This window comes from Podarcis gaigeae, assembly GCF_964106915.1.
Source record: "Podarcis gaigeae genome assembly, chromosome: 8".
NCBI classification, from domain to species: Eukaryota; Metazoa; Chordata; class Lepidosauria; order Squamata; family Lacertidae; genus Podarcis; species Podarcis gaigeae.
This window is the reverse complement of record NC_139684.1, coordinates 80610496-80635881: the sequence shown is the minus strand read 5'-3', so window position 1 is coordinate 80635881 and position 25386 is coordinate 80610496. Positions and strand designations below refer to the sequence as shown.

Below are 25386 nucleotides of genomic sequence, written 5' to 3'. Positions count from 1 at the left end.
GGGCGCCCTGGGCTCTCTCTATTGCGCTTCCCAGACGTGGCGGGACGGGCGCGCCCTAGCTCTTCCTCCTCCTCCTCCTGCTCCCCTAACGGGAAGTGTCTGCTCGGCAAGGCGGGGCCGATCGAGGCTTCAGTGGCCGCTGGCTGGTTGTGGGCAGAGTCCTCTTTTCCCCGCCTCCGACGGCCGCGCCTTTCCTGCGAATCCCGCTACCTGGCCGAGGACGCGGCGGGCTGGAGCGCGCAGACGGGGTACAAGCCCTGCCCCCGAGGGCGGGACGAGCGAGGCAGGGTAGGGCAGGGCAGGGTCGCCACTAGGTTGCCGGATCTCCAGGCGGGCAGATCAGAACCCAGAGATCTGTGGCCGGGCGCTGGTGAGCAGCTGGAAGCGAAGGGCCCCCCTCCCACCGCGAAGCGAAGCCCCACCATGGGCAGGCACGAGGCGTGGAGACCCCCCGGGTGGAGGTGCTCCTGGCACACGGCGTTCCTAGCAGGTGAGGAGGATCGGGACCCTAAAAGAGAACCACACAGATTTGTTTATGGGGGTCTGAAAGGAACGGGGTGGGGAGGAATGGGGCTTCTCTCTCTGGCCCCTTGCCTGCCCCAACAACTCTGATTCTGTGTTGAGATTCCTGCATTTGCTGAGGGTTGGACTAGACGACCCTTGTGGTCCCAAAGTTGGAAGGGATCCAGATCTAGTCCAAGCCCCTGTGTGCGGCTCAAACCCACAACCCTGAGATTAAGAGTTTTGTGCTCTACCAACTGAGCTACCCAGGGGATGATTGCACGATTCTAGCTCATATGATTACTGTGTTTATTGCATTTATTAGAGCAAGATCCTTGGGGTGATCAGATGTTTTGTGACCATTCAATTCATCGCTCTTGATTTCGGCTTCGGTGCCCCTTAGCGCCATCGGTCCACGCTCATGGCAAATTGCGCCTGAATTGCGCACCTCTTCCTGAGAATCTCCTAGGCGTCCACTTTTTACAAACTTTTGAATACTTTTGCAGGGTTGAGGCAATTTCGTGGAACAGGAAGCTACCAATGGCTGTTAGGCAGGCAGGTTATAGATTACCTCTGGTGTCGAATACAGTCCCTGAATTCCAGTCTCTGGGGATCTGGAGCAGGAGAGGGTGGTTGTACTCATGTCCAGTTTGTGGCCTTCCCAGAGGCATCTAGTTTCCACTGTGGGACCAGGGTGCTGGATTAGAGGAGTCCTGATCCAGAAGCCAGGCTGTCCTTATGTTCTTAGGTTTTACGGGTTCCCTAACCCAAATCAAAGGATCTTTTAGCACCTAGAACCTAGTCAATCCCTCTTCATAGTGTCAAGTTACACGGGAGATCGGTGATTAGGGTTGCAATCTTATGCCTACTTTTCTGGGAGTAAGTCCTACTAAACTCAATGGGACTTACTTCTGCGTAGACATGTAAATGTTTGCATTGTAGATCTCCCAACAGTTTTTAAAAGCTTTCATGGGGAGTGGAGGCAAAATGGACCAGGGTGGCAGAATTTGGTGGAGAAGAGCTTAATTATCTTCACTCAAACATACCATGTGACCAAAATTGCCTGCTACTGCAGGTGTTAATGGACATGATTTTGGGGCAGTGGTGTCTTTTTCCCCTCGAGGACTAATGGCAGTTTTTGGAGTGTAGTGTTCATTTCAGGAAATAGTCCCACGAGGTGGGGAGGAGCAGGGTTTAAAAAAGGACCCTTTTCTCCTGAGCTGCAACCCTTGTCGAGCTCATCCTTCTTTGAGGTTGCTGTTGGGCAGGGGTCAGCAAACTTTTTCAGCAGGGGGCCAGTCCACTGTCCCTCAAACCTTGTGGGGGGCCGGACTATATTTTTTTGGGAGGGGGGAATGAACAAATTCCTATGCCCCACAAACAACCCAGAGATGCATTTTGAATAAAAGGGCACATTCTACTCATGTAAAAACACGCTGATTTGTGGGCCGGATTTAGAAGGTAATTGGGCCAGATCCGGCCCCTGGGCCTTAGTTTGCCTACCCATGCTGTTGGGTGACATCTGATTGGGATTTTCCTGCCCATAGATCCAAACCAATTCCAATGGAAATTCCCATCCCCATGGCAGGGATGAGATGGAAAGTGAGAGAGATAAAAGGAAGGCAAAGGTTATAATTCTATGCACAGTTTGCTGATAATGCTGAGGTTTATGGAATACTTGTATGGCTAAGGAAAAGAGGCAGTGTTAGAAACTCAGATATCTAAGTTAGGCGCCAAGTGACTCCTTAAACCAAGGTGCCAAAGCAGAAGGCCTAGTTGCCATTTTGGGGCCAGACAGCTCAAAAGTCATATTTTTCAATATGACTTTTTAGTTCCTGAAGTTCATTATGATTGTGCAGCTAAAATATAACGGATAGAATTCTACAGGATGTGTTGCTAGTGCGTGAAAGCAGTCCATATCCAAGAATCCCCAGGCAGGCAACTCCAGATGGTGGAGACGTCAGACGGGATACCTGTTTCTTGACTATACCTTTTCAGAATGCAGGTGGGGTGTGACAGTTGACTTAATGATCTCCATTTTTTTAAAAAAAGATCATTATTGTTTATTTTCTTTCACTTGTTTATATGCTCATTAATGTGGGCATTGTAATTATATCAGCACTCCTTTGGGTTGAAGTCTCTTTGAAATAGTGTGAAAGTATTTCTTCAAAACCTGATGGCCTTTTGAAATACAATTACTACACGTGCTGACATCTGTTCTTTTTGCCTAGAACAGGTCTCTTGCTTGCAGTTAAGTTTCCTTCTTTTCTTCTCCACACTGCAGCCTCCGTCCTGAGTTCCTGCTTCCTGTTGACTCAAGCCCAGGAGACAACTGGAATAAGTATCAGAGTTGTTCCAGAAGTGCTGAAAGAAGGAGATAGTGTCACCTTAACACCAGAAGGTCTTGATCTGAAGATTACTGCCACCTGCAAATGGTACAGAGGGGCAGTTGAAGAAAAATACATGATTATTTCATTTTTCAGACCTCCATATAGTGGTCAGACCGAGGGACCTGCCCACACTGGCAGGGAAACTGTGAAGCCAGATTGCTCCCTTTACATCACAGATTTAAAGCCAGATGACTCTGGAATCTATACATTTAAACCAGAAGGTCCTGGGGTTACCAACACAGGGGCTACAAACATCACAGTTTCAGGTATGATTAACTTGCTCTCCAGTCATTCTTACTTCTTATGCACCCAAATCTATCTTGTCTGCTGAGCTCTGAGGTGGAGAATTCTGTGCAAGAATTTGTCCTAAACACAATTCCTCTGCCCCAAGAATGAGGCCCTACAAAATTATTCATTTTTTTCATCAGAAAACTATACCAGAATACACTAGTCTTGCTACTGCCTTTTTAGCTGTTAACTGGGAAACGTTTGAGAGGTTTTTTGGTTGGGGGGAGTTATATTCATTTAAAAGCATTTTAAAACCAATTAATATTTTAAAATCCCTAAACTCTGTTACTTGCATTAGTAGAAATTGGGGGGGGGGATCCAATACAGTTCACATTTAAAGGCAGACCTTCCTAAGTCACAGTTTCCAAAACAATATGAGAAGACAGCCACCCTTTGAAATTCACACTTACCTGAATTTTGCAGTTCTCCAGCCCAGTAATGTGTCCAAAAACACAAGATAACAAAGATAACGTGCATAAGAATGTATACTAGTAGCAATAACATACAAAAATGCATTATAATGTGTGTGAGAGGCAAAATTGCAAAGCAAGTTATGTACATTGGGAGAAATCGCACTAAAATCCTGTTGAATTTTCATGAGGATTTGTTTTGATGGGGAAATGTATAGAACTGAATAGTGGAGAAATGAGAAACTTAAGAGAAACCAAAGTTGACAGATTTGCCCATTCCTCTGCACTGGTCACCCTAATATACTGTTGTATTAGTTCTCCCATAATATGCTCTCAATCTGGATGGCTAAAGAGACGTAGACCTGCACCATTTCCCCCTGTGCTATCAGTACATGCTCACAGGGGAAATCAAGTTCCTGATTGTTGTTAATGATTTATAGTGCAAAAATAGGAATTGGTAGTGACTCCAGATTAACCAAACTGGAGGGGAAAGAAGGGGTCCTCTGAATGTGGGATGTGAGCCAGTCTTCCTGGATCTGTACCAGCTTGTTGGTATTGAAAAGAAGTTGATTCAATTTGGCTAACGTGCTGGAGGAAAAAAAGTAGTTCTCTATTTTGAGTGAATGGCACAGACAGGAGTGCCAAGAAAAACTATGAACAGTGGTGCCTGGGTTATCAATAGAATAAGGTTGGCTGATATATATATTTGTAGGGTGGTACTCTCTGCCATCTTTCTGCATCTGGTCTTGCACAAAAGTGGCTGGAGGGCTACCCCAAAGTGGTAGAGCATCTGCTTTGTAAGCAGAATGTCCCAGGTTCAGTCCCCAACATTTCCAGGTAGGGCTCAGGGAAGAATCCTGTCTGAGATTGTGTAGAGCAACTGCCTGCTGGTGTAGATAATAGTGAGCTAGATAGACTAAGGCAGTGTAAGGCTGTGTTCCTATAAGGGACAGTTCTTCCCCATTCTTTTGGGCTGGAGGCTATCCTGCCATGTTACCTTGATGAAACTTTCCCAGGGGTGTCTTTATACAATGACGTTGGAGCAAATTAATCCACTGTTTTGCATGTGCTGTTCTAGTATGCAACAGGCTGCCGAGCTGCAGAAAGTGAGTGGAGCACCTGCATATTGAGTTAAGGCCACATGGAGGCCGATGTGCATGACCCAAGTGACATGATGAGAAGGGAGTTGGGTGAATATGTGTTGCAGGGCTGGTTACATTGCTGTCATGGCGTGGGTTTGTTCCATGTACACCTCGCTTGAACCAGAGAGTTTTCCAAAGTGCCAAAACTGGTGTGGCAAATGTGGTGCAAGTTACATCCAACTAAGGATGTGTTCACACTTCTTCTGTTTACAGTGCACTTGCACTGCATTTCCAGGGCTGGGTTTTTTAATCCCTGTTCACATGACGTTGGCCAAAATGCCCATGTTATCTTGTATTTTGTTATAAGATGCTACTGTTTGATGTGTTGTTTCTCAAACCAGCTTCACCCCAGTTGGAATCCTTACACCTTTGCATAGAGTAGAGACATCCCCGCTTTGCCAATGCCCCCTGGAGTGTGTGTGAAAACAGAAACAAATTTGACATGAATGAAGATGTGCTTATGTGAACAGCTTGCAGGGGTGAGGAGCAGGGAAATGCTTTAAGACGGCAGTATCTACCCAAAGTTCTACTTGAAAATGACCCTCTGAAATGAAAGGACCAAATTTAGTCATGTCATTTCAGTGGGCCTACTCTGAGAATGACTAACATTGCGTGCAACCCATTGTCTTTAAAATGAGTAGAAGAAGCAAGAGTGACCCATGAGCAGCACTGTAGGAAATGGACAGACCTGACTCATGGGGTACAATATACATGAGCCTTATTGCAATGAGCAAGAGCTATATTCTTAAAACAGAGAGGTGCAGGAAAATCTATTGATGCATTGCACCCCATGTTACATTAGGTTCCACTGGATTTTTCCTTGTTTTGCACCAAAATGTCTTTGCTTGCCCCTGAATGGCAGAGTTGGCGTATCAATACTCCGGGATGATTTAAATATAGTCTGATTTGACTTAGCAGAGGTGATTCCCCAAACCTGGTTGCCTACGTGGACTTTGCGTTTTAATATTCCAGGGGTGCCCTGTGTAACGCTCCCTGCGGCACCCTTTTGGCCCAGCGCCCAGTGCGGGTGAAGCAGTCATGCTTCCCTAAATTCGCCGCTGCCTGCGTGTTCTCACACGCATGGATTCCTAGATTGTAGTCTATATCACTGATGTTTGTGTGTTTGGATCACATTTGTTCATATGCTACAGTATACCAGCTATATTCATCTGAGTGTTGCAACGCGTGCTATCATATTCTGTTAAAAGGGTATTAAACTTGAGTAGGTAGGAATGGAATTCAGAATTCTAAAAAATCTGCATATTTGGCAGGGAGGTTTTCTGAAACACTGAATGAGATCATGGATTTGTGAAATCTAACTATTTTCCAAAGTTGCTGGGCATCTATTTGTTTATTTATTTCCGCTAATATGCCAAAATGGTTGTCTGGTCTAGCTTTCTGACAATAATCGGACTGTTGATACACATTATCCACAGGGTTGCTGGAAATGCACATACGTGAACCAGCACTGAAATATTATCAGATCAAACACTTGTACAGCGCTTGAATACTTGTAGCCGAATGTGGGAACTGAAAAAACACCGAAAGCTCAATTACTTGTCAATTATAGATGTGTTCTGCATCCATCAGACTCTGTGGAAGCATCTCTGTTCTTTTCTGTTTTTGTTAATACATTTCCAAAGTACTTATTTGCTGGGTATTTGTTTCTACCAATCTCCATCAAGCGTCAGTAGGAGAAAGAAACTGTTGTTAATGGTTCTCTGTTGGCAACCCTCTGGTTTCAAACCGGTGATATGATAGTTCCAACCTGCAGTTGATGTGAGCTGATGCTGGACGAAGCAGCTTGCTTTGGGCATCCAATTCCAGGGTGCTATTAAGAATCAGAATGCAATTCATGATCTGGTGGTGTTATATTTTACCAGCATTTGGATTGCCATTTGGATTTTCCTGCCTTGGGTACCACCCGGCTTCTAAAATGGGGACTGTCTTTGGTTCCCTTTCTCATGCTTTCACATAGCTCAGCAATGATAACACTGTGTCTCTTCCATCTGTAGAACATCTCTCCAAGCCCAAGGTGCTTGTTTCCCCATCCCCTTTCCTAACTGAGTTCGAGACTGCCATTTTAACTTGCAACACCACGCCTAGCAATGTCAGTGTCGCCTGGTCCTGGGATGGATTGCCTCTCAGGGAGAGCTCTCAGATGCAGCTTTCCGATGCTAATCAGACTCTCACCATCCACGGCATTAACCGCAGCGATGCTGGGGAATATCGCTGTCAAGTGTCCAACCCAGCCTACACTGAAATGAGTGATGCCGTATACATTTCAGTGTTCTGTGAGTATCTGTCTCCACGCGCCGTCCATTGGACCTGTCCCGGTCTCTGCTTCTTCTCTGTCCTGTGGTATCTTCTCCCGCCTCTACATCTCTTCAGGTGCTTCGGTTTCGAAAAAAAAGTCTTATTTTATTTCTGATTCTTCAGATCTCTCCGGGTTTCTTCTAGGGAACTTCTTCATGATGCTTGGATAGAGAGTCAAGATATGGTGATTAAACTGTGCCAATGCAATGTGCAAATTTTGTTGTGGTATCCATGAAAACCTAGTCCCAATGGTTCAGTTCAGAAGTCCACCTCTGCTGCTGACTGACTCTAGCACCTTGGTCACCTTCCTTGTCTTCTCTGTTCCTCATTAGATTAAATTGTAGCTTACCCTCACCTTCTAACAGGAATGGTCCTGTTCATTATCTTTGCCAGTCTGCCATGCCCTCTTCCAGAATACCCCATTTCATTCCCCACCCTGTTTTCCATTTTTCTTTCTTTTCCAACAAACAGCATTAGGTGGCTCAGTCCACACGGCTGTTTTTGCTGCGTTTGGTTGTTTTTAAATAAAGATTTGGCATAGTTATGCAAACCTCAGAATTCCTCCAAGCACTTCCTCTCATTTTCCCAGTCGCATATATAAAATGTACAATAGGTGTGGTTGGGTTTTGTTTTTTTTTTTACAATGAGCGAAACAACCATAAAATAAATGCAGGCTAAAGTCCGAATTGGATTTCCATAGTAAATCAAAGTTGACTTGTCCTTCTGGGAACAACACGCGGAAGGATAATATTAATAATATGGCCCAACGAGTCTGGGTTACATTTTTGAACAGAGGAAGCAACAGATCGTTCCAAATAAAAGCATGAAACAGGTAGTCCCAAAAAGAAGCATGATGTCGTGGAACATAAGTTTTGTAGTAACTGAAAACAGTTAAGTTTTTTAGTATTTAATTTAAATATATGTGTGTGTTTGCCATGTAGGGCAGGCACCATTTGTTCTGTCTCAAGCACCATATTGAGGGCCTTACACAGGAAGGAGTGAAGCCATTCAGAGCTAGGAAGAGAAATGGCCTGAGGATTTCGCTCAGATTCATCTTGGCTCTGCCTTAGTTTGAACATTTCGTGGGTCAAACTGGCATGTGGCTCTTCCAGGCAATTTATTCATGTTCCTCTTGCCTGAGGGACATTATTTGTGGACATGAGAGGAGGCTGAGAAATCTCTGAAATCTCGCTTTGAGGCCCACTTATAAAATCCCAGACGCCCACCCCCTTTGAGCAGAGAACACTGACAGACCTGTTCTCTCCATGAAGATTAAACGAACCAAGCTGCCAACATCTTTCTCTTTTTTTATCTATTTCCTTCCCTTTTCTTGCCCACTTCAGATAATTCTGAAGCAACAAATAAATCAGGAGAGGGATGTGTGAGGGTTCGCCCCAGAGTCTAGTCAGGTGTGAGGGAGAGCGGGCTTGGCCCCGGTCTCGGCTGCCACAGAAAGGCCTCTGCAGGATTTCCCCCCCTCACACAGTTTTGTTTTTCTCTTCCTCCTCCTCTGTTTCTCATTAACTTGACAACTGTTTTTATTTGCTGGCGTCAGGCGCAAGTTGCTGGCACCGCTCACTGTGACTCCCTTGGGTAAAAGGGCACCCAGGCAAGCGAGGCAGGACAGGGGCGGCCTTTTGCAACCGAAAGGCATAAAGGCCTGCTCTGCTAGGGAGATGAAAAAGGAGGTTTATTAACAAGGCTCTTCTTGCAACAAAGGGAATATAGCCGCAGCTATGCCTTTTATCAAAGGATTTTGAGGTTCCGAGTTAGCCCACAATGGCCACACAACACTCCCTTCTCCACCCCAATAATATAGTTTGTGGTACTGTAGTTCAAAGAGATTAAAAAGTGTTCTTGGGGATAGATTTAAATGCAGAACAAAGCTTGCTACTTTTGGGGGCTGCACTGGCAAAACTGAGGCAGAATGAGCCAGACGTCAAGGAGTTCATTGTTGTGACTATAGTATAGTCCTGGCTATCTGGTCCCATCTTGGTAATTATTTCAGTTATTAGAAAGGCAGAGCTGGGAAAACAGGCCCACAGTGCCTAACGGTCATTAAAGTTCCTTATTCTCCAAACAGTAAATTCAATTTCACCGACTATCACATATAAAATGAGATTGCAAGGCATGATTATTATTGTTTCTGCAGAATGGCTTCCCCTATTAGTCTACTGGAAAGGCAGATTAGCTGCTGTTCTTTGCTGTCTTCAGAAGCCTTTGCCCTAATACACAGACACAACATGCATTTTTTAAAAAACTGAAGGCAAAATTTATTTTAAGTCTCCTCAGGGACGCAACTGGGCCTTCAGAAACGTCAGGATGAACTTTAGCCTTAATTTCTTTAAATAATTTTGTAATTGTAAATTTTCAACAAAAAAACCACTTGGCAAATGCAATAACAACCAAAAACAAAGAAAAATATGCACAAAAACAATATCAAATCCATAAAATGGGATTCTTTGAACCCCATGACTTCCCTTCCACCCACCCCCGGTTCCTTAAGTTTTCTTTTCAGCTGCATATCATTACTACAAATTATTATTTTTTTTCCTCAGATTTCCTGTACTATTTCTAAAATTACAAGTGTTTTTAAAATCCTGCCAATGTATTAACAAACTTTAGCCATAAATTCTAGTGTTTCTGTTTTAGTTATGGACAGAGCACGCAAACTATGAACGATCCACAAAAGTTTTGAATGGCTGGCAGGACAGAAGGCCAGGGGCTCCAGATGCATTGGGGAAATCCTCTATGGAAACAGTGCACAGCCATCTCTGATCTGTAGGATTAAATGATCTGACTGCAGCCACTTTTCCCTCCTTTCCATATAAGTGAATAGAGCTGTGAATAGTCTGTTTCCTCTACTAGAAACTGGGTAAGGAGGATTCAATCAGGGAAACCCTTTGCAAAGGAAACACAATCTTTCTGTGCTGCATTTTTAATGCTTATTGTTTTGATCTTTTCACTTGCCGGCCTCCTTGGGAGGACTCGTTCATAAAAGCAGGACGATAAATATTTACAATGAAGGTATAAATAAGTAAAAAAGATGAAATGCCGCCACCACCCTGGTTGCATACAAGAAGGCTGAGGACCAACCTTTTGCCGGGGCAGCAAAATATTTTGAGCCATCCCTGTCAGGCGGACTTCCTCCTGTGCCACTTCCTGCAGCACATCCCAGAGAACATCTCTCAGAGGCTGCTAGTATGTGCAGCCATCGCTCCTGTGCTGTATTCTGTGTCCCTGCAGAATAGGAATCAGCCAGTTGAGCATTTTTATTGCGTCATCTAAATAAAGGTCATTCCAGTTCTCCCTAGAGACAGGTAGAATAGGAACAGCAGTGTCTGGAAATGGTGCCAGCTAGTACTGGCAGGTTGTCCTCCAAACAGGTGCTGTTTGTACAATTGATTTATTTCCTTCTTCCTAGTGCTGAGCCCTGACAATGAATAGAAAGTTTGATCCTGGTCTCAGCCGTGGCTCAAACTAAACCCTGAGAGCACTTCTCTCAGTCCTGCTAATTTTCTCAGTCCTGCCCTCTCTGTCTACAGTTCAAAAGGAATTTTTATTATTTCCTTCCTGCCCTGTACCTGTTGGTACTGTAAAGCTGCCTCTCATTTTCATTTCATTTCTGATTTGTACACCGCCTTTTTATATTACTCTGCGCAAGTATATTACTATATAACAAAGATGGCACACCTTATGACAATCTGATCCTATACAAAAATGTCAAGATGAAAGCCTAAAATAAGCAACTTATATCAAATAAACTAATATTCAATCATCCATTAGAATATAATAATAGCACACAATGAAGTTAAATATCAGCAAATAATAATTAAACAGAAATTCACTTTTAACAATTACGATAAATAATTTCCAAACAATAATCAACAAAAATAGCAGCAAGTCACAGTGCATAAAATAACACAATACAAATTGTGTTTGCCAGTAAGTTGCATTGTGGGCCATTTCAATGACAGTCTATAGTTCAACAAGATAAAGTTGCATGCTCTGAATACGGAAGTTTCTGGATTCTGTGCCTCGCACCTCAAGTGAAAGGTTATGGAAAATACATTTGCCTGAGATCTTGGAGACCTATTACCAGTCGCATTCAATAGTACTGTGTTAGCTGAACAAATGGTCTCACTTAAATAGCTTCCCCTTGTATGCTACTGAGGCATTGCTCTTCCACAGCTAGCTGGAAATGGAATTAAAATAGATGGTGCTTAATACTGTACCATTTTGTATCCAGCAATAGCTGTCCATATGGCCAGAATCCTCCTATAATGTCTACTCACAAAAGCATCCCATTCAAGAAAGGCCCCCTTGAAAGCCTTGGTAATATTTTATCCACACCAGGCATCATGTTTAGGCTAGAATTACATTTTATAGGCTAGAATTGCATTTTATAGGCTAGAATTACATTTTATACCAAGGGACGTGGGTGGCGCTGTGGGTTAAACCACAGAGCCTAGGGCATACCAATCAGAAGGTCGGCGGTTCAGGGGTCCCTTTACCTTTACTGGACCTAACGGTCAGGGGTCCCTTTACCTTTACCTGCTCATACCTCCATATGTCAGGTTCGAAGACAACACAGAAAACCCTGGGACACAACAATTTCCCATAAAAAGTGAAGGAGCAAAGGATGGCAACTCCTAGGGAAGAGACTAGTGTGGATGCAACCTCAGTGTAATTCCAGAAGCTGCTGAGCAGGGCCCTATAGTAGCTATGCAGAAATTGACTGAAGTGGGGTCTTGGGATCTCATTTTACAACCAGAAAGCAGAGGTGGAACAAAGGGGAAGGATGCGTACCAAGGTGACAATAACGAAAACCAGCAGCCTGCAGCTAAGACTCATCACTGTAGATCTGTATGGAGATACACCAAGCTTGTTGTCATAACATCTAGGGGTGAGATCCACAGGTCTCTAGGATGCCTGTCAAGGAGCAACAAATAGACCCATGTGAAGAGATAAGTCCTAGCAAGGTTCTCTCTTAGCACTGTTCTATTTACTTGTGTCTGTCACCTTTCCCTGGAACATCAGGGAGCTAAAAATTCCCTGTCTTTCTGGCTCCATCTTGTTCTGGTGAAGGAATCTTTCATGTTGCGAAGGGATGGGAGGGAATCTTAGTCACCTTCTGGAATAACAACATGGTAGCTTCATCTGTTTGCCTCAGTTGGACCCGAAACACCTGAGATCCAGCCAAATACAAGCGTTTACAATGAGCATTCTGACATCCAGCTCACCTGCACAGCTGTTGGAGAGCCTGCTATTGTCTATACTTGGTTTATCAATGGGACAGAACATTCTGTCGGATCCCAACTGCTCATCCGAGACATTTCTGTGGAGCAGTCTGGGACGTATCTCTGCAAGGCGGTGAATAAAGTGACTCGTGACCAGAATAACACCACCCTGGAAATTGAGGTGGTGGGTGAGTAGCTCGAGAATGGCTATCTGTTGCCACTATTGAAGGAACATCATCTGCTCCGACCTGTTTAATGATTACACCCTGCTGTCAATTTGGGTTGATGAAGGGTTCTCTTTATATCTGAATTTGGACCTCAAGCTCTTAGCTTGTTGTCTCTCATGCTGTGATTCCACTGTGCTTTCATCCAGTGGCTGACTCTGTTTTATTTTCTCTTGTTTTATTTTCATGTCTTTTCTCCCTTAGGGTGTGTCCAAGCCAGCATTCTTGATGCAATAGATTTTTCATCTCAGCTATGACCATTTGATTTGTTTATTTGGTTTTGGTTTTTTGTATGCTGTCAATCTTTTCCTTTGGGGTGCCAAGGTTTTCCTAGATGTCTTCCCATTGCCTCTGATATCAACAGGAAGCTTGCACATGCCACTAAGCCTCTATATTTCCTTTGTAAATGCAAAGCCAGTTTTTGTTTACAAGCTGGTTTTATTTTTTGTGTGGGGTCAGGATGGAATATGGTGCTGACTGTTAGCCACAAAATCTCAGTTCTTTGTGAGATTTTACCTTCTGTCTTAAATCTTCTCTGGGAAGCAAATTATCAACTGATAGTACAACACTCCCCCTGCAATGATTTTTCCAATGGTCTCTTCCTTTGTCTGTCTGGACCCGGTGCCTGTTTCTCTTAATATTGGTTCTGTTCCAAATTGATCAAAACCCAGGGCAGTTGCACTACAAGAAACATGGAGCCCTTTTGCAACTTTTCTTTCTCAACAGGAGAGGTACGTAATGTGACCATTTCCAGCCCCTTTAATGCCAAAGAAAATGATAGTGTCACTTTGAACTGCAGTGCTGCTGGCACCAATGTTTCATATTACTGGCTGAAGGGAAGCCAGCTGATTGAAGGAGGAGGTCATATCTCTTTAGACATCAACAACCAGAGGCTCATTCTCAACCCAGTCACCAGGAACGATGAGGCCAACTACACCTGCTTTGGGAACAACAGCTTCTCTGAAAGTTCCAGTGAGCCACATTGGCTGCAAATCTTCTGTAAGTCTAGACTGACTATGTGGGCAATGGCAGGCAACTGGGGTCCCATAGTCCAAACCCAGCCACAGTCAATCATAGATTGCCCCATCACATTCTACCTTCTGTAGCAGACAGAAGTGGCTTTTTTAGCTCTTATCACAGCTGGCTTCAGGAGGGAGGAGAAACTGTCAGAGTCTGTCCAGTGCACACGTTTGCTACAGCATCCCTCTTTTTCTGAGAGCAATGTGGCTCTCCATTGCAACTAGCTATGAGTATACTGGCTGCATGAAGTGAAGAAGAGTAAGAGATTTGACCCACACCTGGGACTCAACTATGAATTGGTCCACAGGTCAATCATATTGCTAACCCCTAACCCTATTGTTATTATTAGAGATTTTTTTCTATTCTCCATTTCATCCAAGAACACCCCCCACCACCGCCAACATGCTTCAAGTGCACAAATTTCAAATACAAAATACAACTTTCTTACGGAGTTGAAAGGATTATTTTAGGTAACCTTGTGTGTAGCATTCAGGGCAATTTGCCTGTTTGGGCTATCCCAAAAAAAGACATAGAGAAAACTGAAATAATCATTGGTTTTCAATACATCTGTCTTTTGATCAATAGGCTGATTGAAATATCATCTGCACCCTGATCATGTTTCTGCTCCTTAATAGATCAATACCAAAGGAAAGGCTCAAGAGTGGGTAGTGAGTGATTTCCCCTGTAGTTCATACTCTTTGCATCTAAGAGTCATCTATTACCTAGAGCCAATTTTAATGATATACTATATATCTTCCCAAATACCCTAGAGGTCATATATTCACTGAGCATCCATTCCCAGGGTGGGGCATCCATTTTTCTCCAGGTCAGTAAGATCGCACGGGGACAGCAGGTTGCAAAAACAAAGGTTCCAAGGGCTCTGTGTTTTGGCATCAGTGTAGTAACAACTGAGTAGCACCCTTCCTAGTAACACAACCTGGCCCTTTCCAACATGTGGTTTCCTGTATTTGCTTCAGACGGGCCCGACATCCCCACAATCGATCCTCAGGAGCCAGTTTATAGAGACCAATCCACCCTTAACCTCTCGTGTTCTGCCAACTCCAACCCACCTGCCAGTTATTCTTGGTATCATAATGAGAAACTTCTGGACGCTCAGAACAAGTCCCAACTCCTGATCTCGCATCTTTCTCTAAATGATGCCGGCAATTATACTTGTAATGGCACCAATGATGCCACTGGCCTTTTCAGCCACACTACCCTGAGGTGATATATTCACTGAGCATCCATTCCTAGGAATATTTCTCCAGGTTGGAATTGTTGCATGAGAACAGCAGGTTGCAAAAACAACAGTTCCAGAGACTCTATGTTTTGGCATCAGTGTAGTAACAACTGAGTAGCACCTCTTCTACCAGCACAGCCTGGCCCTTTCCAACATTTGGTTTTCCTATATTTGCTTCAGACGGGCCCGACATCCCCACAATCGACCCTCAGGACCCAGTTTATAGAGACCAATCCACCCTTAACCTCTCGTGTTCTGCCAACTCCAACCCACCTGCCAATTATTCTTGGTATCATAATGAGAAACTTCTGGACGCTCAGAACGGGTCCCAACTCCTGATCTCGCATCTTTCTCTAAATGATGCTGGCAAATATACTTGTAATGCCACCAATGATGTCACTGGCCGTTTCAGCCACACCAGCCTGGAGATCAGCGTCCTGGGTGAGTAGCTTGAATGGCCAGGCTGCATCCTAGGCAAACGTGTGCCTTCCTGTGGCTGATGAGACTGTCCTTGTAATCACTGCTTCATCTGTACGATGGGGACTTGATTGTGCGAACTCTGTCTCGTGGCCATTTTGGCTAAAAGGATGCATTCCTCGTATTCTGTCACCTCACTGTCCCTTTACAGTATTCATGGTGATCACTCCACTTCAGTTCTTGATGGACCATGAAGTTTCTCTTCTTCAGGTCAAATCCAGTTCCTGGTCTTGGAGTCTCTCTGTCTCTTACTATATTTCTGGACTCACACTACTTTTTTCCTGTCAATGAAAACTCCCAGAAAACAAACAAAAAATGTGCCTCTCTCATTTGCCTCTATCCATTGTTGCCTCACTCCTCACTTTTCCTCATGGTGTGTGGCACATTCCAAGTCACAACCTCTCAGTCAATGGACCATTTCTGTTCCTTGTATACAGTCAACAATTTCAGGGTTCCAAAGTTTTTCTAGATGTCTTCCCACTTCCTCTGGTATCAACTGGAAGGTTTCACCTGTCACTAAGTCTTTATATTTCCTTTATAATAACAAAGCTAATTTTCATTTCACTGTCTTTTCAAAGTGGGGTTTTTGGGGGGAGGTAGAATATGGCTGTGATGTTTGGCCACAAAATCTCAGTTCTTTGTGAAGTGCTCTCTTCTGTCTTAAATGTTGTCAAGGAAGCAAACTGTCAACTGGTAGCACAACACACTCCCGTCATTGATTTATCCAATGGTCTCTTCTTTGTCTGTCTGGGCCCAGTGCTTGTTTCTCTACAATCGGTTCTTTTCCAAATTGATCAAAATCCAGGGCTGTTACACTACAAGAAACATGTAGCCCTTTTGCAACTTTTCTTTCTCAACAGGAGAGGTACGTAATGTGACCATTTCCGGCCCCTCTAATGCCAAAGAAAACGATAGTATCACTTTGAACTGCAGTGCTGCTGGCACCAATGTTTCATATTACTGGCTGAAGGGAAGCCAGCTGATTGAAGGAGGAGGTCATATCTCTTTAGACAACAACAACCAGAGGCTCATTCTCAACCCAGCCACCAGGAACGATGAGGCCAACTACACCTGCTTTGGGAACAACAGCTTCTCTGAAAATTCCAGTGAGCCACATTGGCTGCAAATCTTCTGTAAGTCTAGACTGACTATGTGGGCAATGACAGGCAACTGGGGTCCCATAGTCCAAACCCAGCCGCAGTCAGTCATAGGTCACCCCATCATGTTCTACTTTCTGTAGCAGACGAAAGTGGCTCTTTCAGCTCTAACACAACTGGCTTCAGGAGGGAGTCAAAACTGCCAGAGTCTGTCCTGTGCACACGTTTGCTACGGCCTCCCTCTTTTTCTGAGAGCAGTGTGGTTCTCCATTGCAACTAGCTATGAGTATCCTGGCTGCATGAAGTCAAGAATAAGAGATCTGACCCACACCTGGGACTGAACTATGAATTGCTCTGCAGGTCAATTGTATTGCTAACCCCTAATCCTATTCTTATTATTAGAGATTTTTTTCCTATGCTCCATTTCATCCAAGACAGGCCCCTCCCTCACTCCCCCGGACACTCTCCAAGTACACAAATAGAAATTTCAAATAAAAAGTACAACTTCCTTACGGAGTTGAAAGGTTTATTTTAGGTAACGTTGTGTGTAGCATGCAGGGGACTTTGCTCATTTTCCAAAGGCCAGAAAGCTGTAACTGAAACTTGAAAGTCTTAGTGGCCAGTAGGGAGGAATACTATAGAAGGGATCTGGTATTAGTTCCCCTCAGTCACCCAAATCTACGAGCAACTTGGCTCACTGCCACACCCAGTTTTGACAATCCCAGCAAAAGTTGTGGAGAAAACAGAAAGAACTGTTTGGTTTTACTGCATCTGTCCCTTTGATCAATGGGCTGATTGGAGTATTATCTGCATCTTAATCAGCTTTCTGCTATGTGAAATGCTAAATAATGGGGATTTAGCATTCCTACCCCCCAGCTCAAACCCTTAGGGTCCTGATATTCTTTCAAACCACCCTGAGGTGATATATTCACTGAGCATCCATTCCTAGGAATATTTCTCCAGGTTGGAATTGTTGCATGAGAACAGCAGGTTGCAAAAACAACAGTTCCAGAGACTCTATGTTTTGCCATCAGTGTAGTAACAACAGAGTAGCACCTCTTCTACCAGCACAGCCCGGCCCTTTCCAACATGTGGTTTTCCTATATTTGCTTCAGACGGGCCCGACATCCCCACAATCGACCCTCAGGACCCAGTTTACATAGAGGACTTCCCCCTTAACCTCTCGTGTTCTGCCAACTCCAACCCACCTGCCAATTATTCTTGGTATCATAATGAGAAACTTCTGGAATCTCAGAACGAGTCCCAACTCCTGATCTCGCATCTTTCTCTAAATGATGCCGGCAAATATACTTGTAATGCCACCAATGATGTCACTGGCCTTTTCAGCCACACCAGCCTGGAGATCAGCGTCCTGGGTGAGTAGCTTGAATGGCCAGGCTGCATCCTAGGGTAACGTGCGCCTTCCTGCGGCTGATAAGACTGTCCTTGCGGTCACTGCTTCATCTGTACAACGGGGACTTGATTGTGCGAACTCTGTCTCGTGGCCATTTTGGCTTCCAGGATGCATTCCTCGTATTCTGTCACCTCACTGTCCCTTTACAGTATCCATGGCAATCACTCCAGTTCAGTTCCTGAAGTACCATGAAGTTTCTCTTCTTCAGGTCAAATCTAGTTCCTGGTCTTGCAGTCTCTCTGTCTCTTACCATATTTCTGGACTCACACTACTTTTTTCCTGTCAATGAAAACTCCCAGATAACAAACAAAATTGCGCCTCTCTCATCTGTCTCAATTCATTGTTGCCTCACTCCTCAATTTTCCTCATGTTGTGTTGCACATTCCAAGTCACAACCTCTCAGTCAATGGACCATTTCTGTTCCTTGTATACAGTCAACAATTTCAGGGTTCCAAAGTTTTGCTAGATGTCTTCCTACTTCCTCTGGTATCAACTGGAAGGTTTCACCTGACACTAAGTCTTTATATTTCCTTTATAATAGCAAAGCTAATTTTCATTTCACTGTGTTTTCAAGTTGGGGTTTTTTTGGGGAGGTAGAATATGGCTCTGATGTTTGGCCACAAAATCTCAGTTCTTTGTGAAGTGCTATCTTCTGTCTTAAATGTTGTCGAGGAAGCAAACCGTCAACTGGTAGTACAACACTCTACCGGCGTTGATTTTTCCAATGGTCTCTTCTTTTGTCTGTCGGGGCCCGGTGCCAATTTCTCTTAATACTGGTTCTTTTCCAAATTGATCAAAATCAAGGGCTATCGTGCTACAAGAAACATGGAGCCCTTTTGCAACTTTTCTTTCTCAACAGGAGAGGCACGTAATGTGACCATTTCCGGCCCCTCTAATGCCAAAGAAAACGATAGTATCACTTTGAACTGCAGTGCTGCTGGCACCAATGTTTCGTATTACTGGCTGAAGGGAAGCCAGCTGATTGAAGGAGGAGGTCATATCTCTTTAGACAACAACCACCAGAGGCTCATTCTCAACCCAGCCACCAGGAACGATGAGGCCAACTACACCTGCTTTGGGAACAACAGCTTCTCTGAAAGTTCCAGTGAGCCACATTGGCTGCAAATCTTCTGTAAGTCTAGACTGACTATGTGGGCAATGACAGGCAACTGGGGTCCCATAGTCCAAACCCAGCCACAGTCAGTCATAGGTCGCCCCATCATGTTCTACTTTCTGTAGCAGACAAAAGTGGCTCTTTCAGCTCTAACACAGCTGGCTTCAGAAGGGAGGAGAAACTGCCAGAGTCTGCCCTGTGCACACTTATGATACGGCCTCTCTCTCTTTCTGAGAGCAGTGTGGTTCTCCATTGCAACTAGCTATGAGTATACTGGCTGCATGAAGTCAAGAAGAGTAAGAGATCTGACCCACAGCTGGGACTCAACTATGAATTGGTCTGCAGGTCAATCATATTGCTAACCTCTAATCCTATTCTTATTATTAGAGATTTTTTTCCTATGCTCCATTTCATCCAAGACAGGCCCCTCCCTCACTCCCCCGGACACTCTCCAAGTACACAAATAGAAATTTCAAATAAAAAATGCAACTACCTTATGGAGTTGAAAGGGTTATTTTAGGTAACCTTGTGTGTAGCAGGCAGAGGACTTTGCTCATTTTCCATAGGCCAGAAAGCTATAACTGAAGCTTGAAAGTCTAGTGGCCAATACGGAGGAATACTATAGAAGGGATCCGGTATTAGTTCCCTTGAGCCACCCAAATCTAGGAGCAACTTGGCTCACTGCCACACCCAGTTTTGACAATCCCAACAAAAGTTGTGGAGAAAACAGAAAGAACTGTTTGGTTTTACTGCATCTGTCCCTTTGATCAATGGGCTGCTTGGAATATTATCTGCATCCTGATCAGCTTTCTGCTACATGAAAGGCTAAATAATGAGGATTTAGCATTCCTACCCCCCAGCTCAAACCCTTGGGGCCTTATATTCTTCCAAAAAAACCCTGAGGTGATATATTCACTGAGCATCCATTCCCCGGGATATTTCTCCAGGTTGGAATTGCTGCATGGGGAGAGCAGGTTCGGAAAAAACCACTGTTCCAGTGGCTCTATATTTTGGCATCAGTGTAGTAACAACTGAGTAGCACCTCTTCTACCAGCACAGCCTGGCCCTTTCCAACATGTGGTTTTCCTATATTTACTTCAGACGGGCCCGACATCCCCACAATCGACCCTCAGGACCCAGTTTATAGAGACCAATCCACCCTTAACCTCTCGTGTTCTGCCAACTCCAACCCACCTGCCAATTATTCTTGGTATCATAATGAGAAACTTCTGGACGCTCAGAACGGGTCCCAACTTCTGATCTTGCATCTTTCTCTAAATGATGCCGGCAAATATACTTGTAATGCCACCAATGATGCCACTGGCCTTTTCAGCCACACCAGCCTGGAGATCAGCGTCCTGGGTGAGTAGCTTGAAAGCCAGGCTGCATCCTAGGCTAACCTGCGCCTTTCTGTGGCTGATATGACTGTCCTTGTAGTACCTGCTTCATCTGTACAACAGGGACTTGATTGTGCGAACTCTGTCTCGTGGCCATTTTGGCTAAAAGGAGGCATTCCTCGTATTCTGTCACCTCACTGTCCCTTTACAGTATCCATGGCGATCACTCAAGTTCAGTCCCTGAAGTACCATGAAGTTTCTCTTCTTCAGGTCAAATCCAGTTCCTGGTCTTGAAGTCTCTCTGTCTCTTACCATATTTCTGGACTCACACTACTTTTTTCCTGTCAATGAAAACTCCCAGATAACAAACAAAAAATGTTCCTCTCTCATCTGTCTCAATCCATTGTTGCCTCAGTCCTTACTTTTCCTCATGGTGTGTTGCACATTCCAAGTCACAAACTCTCAGTCAATGGACCAATTCTGTTCCTTGTATGCACTCAACCTTTTCAGGGTTCCAAAGTTTAGCTAGAAGTCTTCCCACTTCCTCTGGTATCAACTGGAAGGTTTCACCTGTCACTAAGTCTTTATATTTATTTTATAATAACAAAGCTAATTTTCATTTTACTGTCTTTTCAAGCTGTTTTTTTTTTGGGGGGGGGTAGAATATGGCTCTGATGTTTGGCTACAAAATCTCAGTTCTTTGTGAAGTGCTTTCTTCTGTCTTAGATGTTGTCGAGGAAGCAAACAGTCAACTGGTAGTACAACACTCCCGGCGTTGATTTTTCCAATGGTCTCCTCTTTGTCTGTCTGGGCTCAGTGCCGGTTTCTCTCAATATTGCTCCTTTTCCAAATTGATCAAAATCAAGGGCTATCGTGCTACAAGAAACATGGAGCCCTTTTGCAACTTTTCTTTCTCAACAGGAGAGGCACATAATGTGACCATTTCCGGCCCCTCTAATGCCAAAGAAAACGATAGTATCACTTTGAACTGCAGTGCTGCTGGCACCAATGTTTCGTATTACTGGCTGAAGGGAAACCAGCTGATAGAAGGAGGAGGTCATATCTCTTTAGACAACAACAACCAGAGGCTCATTCTCAACCCAGTCACCAGGAACGATGAGGCCAACTACACCTGCTTTGGGAACAACAGCTTCTCTGAAAATTCCAGTGAGCCACATTGGCTGCAAATCTTCTGTAAGTCTAGACTGACTATGTGGGCAATGGCAGGCAACTGGGGTCCCATAGTCCAAATCCAGCGGCAGTCAATCATAGGTCACCCCATCACATTCTACCTTCTGTAGCAGACAGAAGTGGCTCTTTCAGCTCTAACACAGCTGGCTTCAGAAGGGAGGAGAAACTGCCAGGGTCTGTCCCGTGCACACGTTTGCTACGGCCTCCCTCCTTTTCTGAGAGCAGTGTGGTTCTCCATTGCAACTAGCTATGAGTATCCTGGCTGCATGAAGTCAAGAATAAGAGATCTGACCCACACCTGGGACTGAACTATGAATTGCTCTGCAGGTCAATTGTATTGCTAACCCCTAATCCTATTCTTATTATTAGAATAATCTTATAATTAGAATAATCCTATTCTTATTATGCTCCATTTCATCCAAGACAGGCCCCTCCCTCACTCCCCCAGAAACTCTGCAAGTGCACAAATAGAAATTTCAAATAAAAAATACAACTTCCTTACGGAGTTGAAAGGGTTATTTTAGGTAACATTGTGTGTAGAATGCAGGGGACTTTGCTCATTTTCCAAAGGCCAGAAAGCTGTAACTGAAACTTGAAAGTCTTAGTGGCCAGTAGGGAGGAATACTATAGAAGGGATCCGGTATTAGTTCCCTTCAGTCACCCAAATCTACGAGCAACTTGGCTCACTGCCACACCCAGTTTTGACAATCCCAACAAAAGTTGTGGAGAAAACAGAAAGAACTGTTTGGTTTTACTGCATCTGTCCCTTTGATCAATGGGCTGATTGGAATATTATCTGCATCCTGATCAGCTTTCTGCTATATGAAAGGCTAAATAATGAGAATTTAGCATTCCAACCCCCAAACTCAAACCCTTAGGGTCCTGATATTCTTCCAAACCACCCTGAGGTGATATATTCACTGAGCATCCATTCCCAGGGATATTTCTCCAGGTTGGAATTGTTGCATGAGAGCAGCAGGTTGCAAAAACAACAGTTCCAGAGACTCCATGTTTTGGCATCAGTGTAGTAACAACTGAGTAGCACCTCTTCTACCAGCACAGCCTGGCCCTTTCCAACATTTGGTTTTCTTATATTTGCTTCAGACGGGCCCGACATCCCCACAATCGACCCTCAGGAGCCAGTTTACATAGAGGACTTCCCCCTTAACCTCTCGTGTTCTGCCAACTCCAACCCACCTGCCAGTTATTCTTGGTATCATAATGAGAAACTTCTGGAATCTCAGAACGGGTCCCAACTTCTGATCTTGCATCTTTCTCTAAATGATGCCGGCAAATATACTTGTAATGCCACCAATGATGTCACTGGCCTTTTCAGCCACACCAGCCTGGAGATCAGCATCCTGGGTGAGTAGCTTGAATGGCCAGGCTGCATCCTAGGCAAACGTGTCCCTTCCTGTGGCTGATAAGACTGTCCTTGTGGTCACTGCTTCATCTGTACAACGGGGACTTGATTGTGCGAACTCTGTCTCGTGGCCATTTTGGCTTCCAGGATGCATTCCTCATATTCTGTCACCTCACTGTCCCTTTACAGTATCCATGGCGATCACTCCAGTTCAGTTCCTGAAGTACCATGAAGTTTCTCTTCTTCAGGTCAAATCCAGTTCCTTACCATATTTCTGGACTCACACTATTTTTTCCCTGTCAATGAAAACTCCCAGATAACAAACAAAAAATGCGCCTTCTCATCTGTCTCAATCCATTGTTGCCTCAGTCCTCACTTTTCCTCATGGTGTGTTGCACATTCCAAGTCACAAACTCTCAGTCAATGGACCAATTCTGTTCCTTGTATGCACTCAACCTTTTCAGGGTTCCAAAGTTTAGCTAGAAGTCTTCCCACTTCCTCTGGTATCAACTGGAAGGTTTCACCTGTCACTAAGTCTTTATATTTATTTTATAATAACAAAGCTAATTTTCATTTTACTGTCTTTTCAAGCTGGTTTTTTTTTGGGGGGGTAGAATATGGCTGTGATGTTTGGCCACAAAATCTCTGTCCTTTGTGAAGTGCTTTCTTCTGTCTTAAATGTTGTCGAGGAAGCAAACTGTAGACTGGTAGCACAACACACTCCCAGCGTTGACTTTTCCAGTGGTCTCTTCCTTTGTCTGTCTGGGCCCAGTGCCTGTTTCTCTTAATATTGGTTCTCTTCCAAATTGATCAAAATCCAGGGCTGTTGCACTACAAGAAACATGGAGCCCTTTTGCAACTTTTCTTTCTCAACAGGAGAGGTACGTAATGTGACCATTTCCGGCCCCTCTAATTCCAAAGAAAACGATAGTATCACTTTGAACTGCAGTGCTGCTGGCACCAATGTTTCATATTACTGGCTGAAGGGAAGCCAGGTGATTGAAGGAGGAGGTCATATCTCTTTAGACAACAACAACCAGAGGCTCATTCTCAACCCAGCCACCAGGAACGATGAGGCCAACTACACCTGCTTTGGGAACAACAGCTTCTCTGAAAGTTCCAGTGAGCCACATTGGCTGCAAATCTTCTGTAAGTCTTGACTGAGTATGTGGGCAATGACAGGCAACTGGGGTCCCATAGTCCAAACCCAGCCGCAGTCAGTCATAGGTCGCCCCATCATGTTCTACTTTCTGTAGCAGACAAAAGTGGCTCTTTCAGCTCTAACACAACTGGCTTCAGGAGGGAGTCAAAACTGCCAGAGTCTGCCCTGAGCACACGTTTGCTATAGCCACCCTCTTTTTCTGAGAGCAGTGTGGTTCTCCAATGCAACTATCTATGAGTTACTCTTCTTGACTTCATGCAGCCAGTATAGAGATTTGACCCACCCCTGTGACTCAACTATGAATTGGTCCGCAGGTCAATCATATTGCTAACCCCTAATCCTATTCTTATTATTAGATATTTTTTTCCTATGCTCCATTTCATCCAAGACAGGCCCCTCCCTCACTCCCCCAGACACTCTCCAAGTACACAAATAGAAATTTCAAATAATACAACTTCCTTACGGAGTTGAAAGGGTTTCTTAGCTAACGTTGTGTGTAGCATTCAGGGTACTTTGCTCATTTTCCAAAGGCCAGAAAACTGTAACTGAAGCTTGAAAGTCTTAGTGGCCAGTAGGGAGGAATACTAGAGAAGGGTAAATAATGAGGATTTAGCATTCCTACCCCCCAGCTCAAACCCTTAGGGTCCTGATATTCTTTCAAACCACCCTGAGGTGATATACTCACTGAGCATCCATTCCCAGGGATATTTCTCCAGGTTGGAATTGCTGCATGGGGACAGCAGGTTGGGGGGGGGGGGAACCGTACCAGAGGTTCTGTGTTTTGGCATCAGTGTGGTAACATCTGAGTAGCACCCTTACTACTAGCACAACCTGGCCCTTTCCAACATGTGGTTTTCCTATATTTACTTCAGACGGGCCTGACATCCCCACAATCGATCCTCAGGAGCCAGTTTATAGAGACCAATCCACCCTTAACCTCTCGTGTTCTGCCAACTCTAACCCACCTGCCAATTATTCTTGGTATCATAATGAGAAACTTCTGGAAGCTCAGAACGAGTCCCAACTCCTGATCTCGCATCTTTCTCTAAATGATGCCGGCAAATATACTTGTAATGCCACCAATGATGCCACTGGCCTTTTCAGCCACACCAGCCTGGAGATCAGCGTCCTGGGTGAGTAGGTTGAATGGCCAGGCTGCACGTGTGCCTTTCTGTGGCTGATAAGACTGTCCTTGCAGTCACTGTTCATCTGTACAATGGGGACTTGATTTTGCGAACTCTGTCTCGTGGCCATTTTGGTTTCCAGGATGCATTCCTTATATTCTGTCACCTCACTGTCCACTTCAGCTCCTGAAGTACCATGAAGTTTCTCTTCTTCAGGTGAAATCCAGTTCCTGGTCTTGGAGTCTCTCTGTCTCTTACCATATTTCTGGACTCACACTACTTTTCCCCTGTCAATGAAAACACCGAGATAACGAACACAATTGTGTAGACGTTCCT

The 25386-nt window shown here is 44.4% G+C and overlaps 2 protein-coding genes across 2 annotated transcripts in view; both read left to right on the top strand.

The window, feature by feature from the left end:
* The first annotated feature begins 5547 nt into the window (after positions 1-5547).
* Positions 5548-25386, top strand: part of LOC310850493 (hemicentin-1-like) — a 43073-nt gene continuing 23234 nt past the window's right edge. The window contains exons 1-10 of the mRNA XM_083752014.1: positions 5548-7025; positions 12221-12475; positions 13238-13510; positions 14952-15212; positions 16109-16487; positions 17414-17721; positions 21132-21377; positions 22506-22766; positions 23641-23886; positions 24799-25059. Of these exons, the coding sequence (XP_083608140.1) occupies positions 6893-7025; positions 12221-12475; positions 13238-13510; positions 14952-15212; positions 16109-16487; positions 17414-17721; positions 21132-21377; positions 22506-22766; positions 23641-23886; positions 24799-25059 (2623 nt within the window). The 5' untranslated portion in view covers positions 5548-6892. The remainder of the gene's footprint in view (positions 7026-12220; positions 12476-13237; positions 13511-14951; positions 15213-16108; positions 16488-17413; positions 17722-21131; positions 21378-22505; positions 22767-23640; positions 23887-24798; positions 25060-25386) is intronic.
* On the top strand, positions 18135-20243 carry LOC310851739 (cell adhesion molecule CEACAM6-like; the record flags this gene model as incomplete). Its single annotated transcript, XM_083754407.1, has 2 exons — positions 18135-18891; positions 19975-20243. The coding sequence occupies exons 1-2, from the start codon at positions 18585-18587 to the stop codon at positions 20241-20243; spliced, it is 576 nt and encodes a 191-aa protein (XP_083610533.1). The 5' UTR covers positions 18135-18584.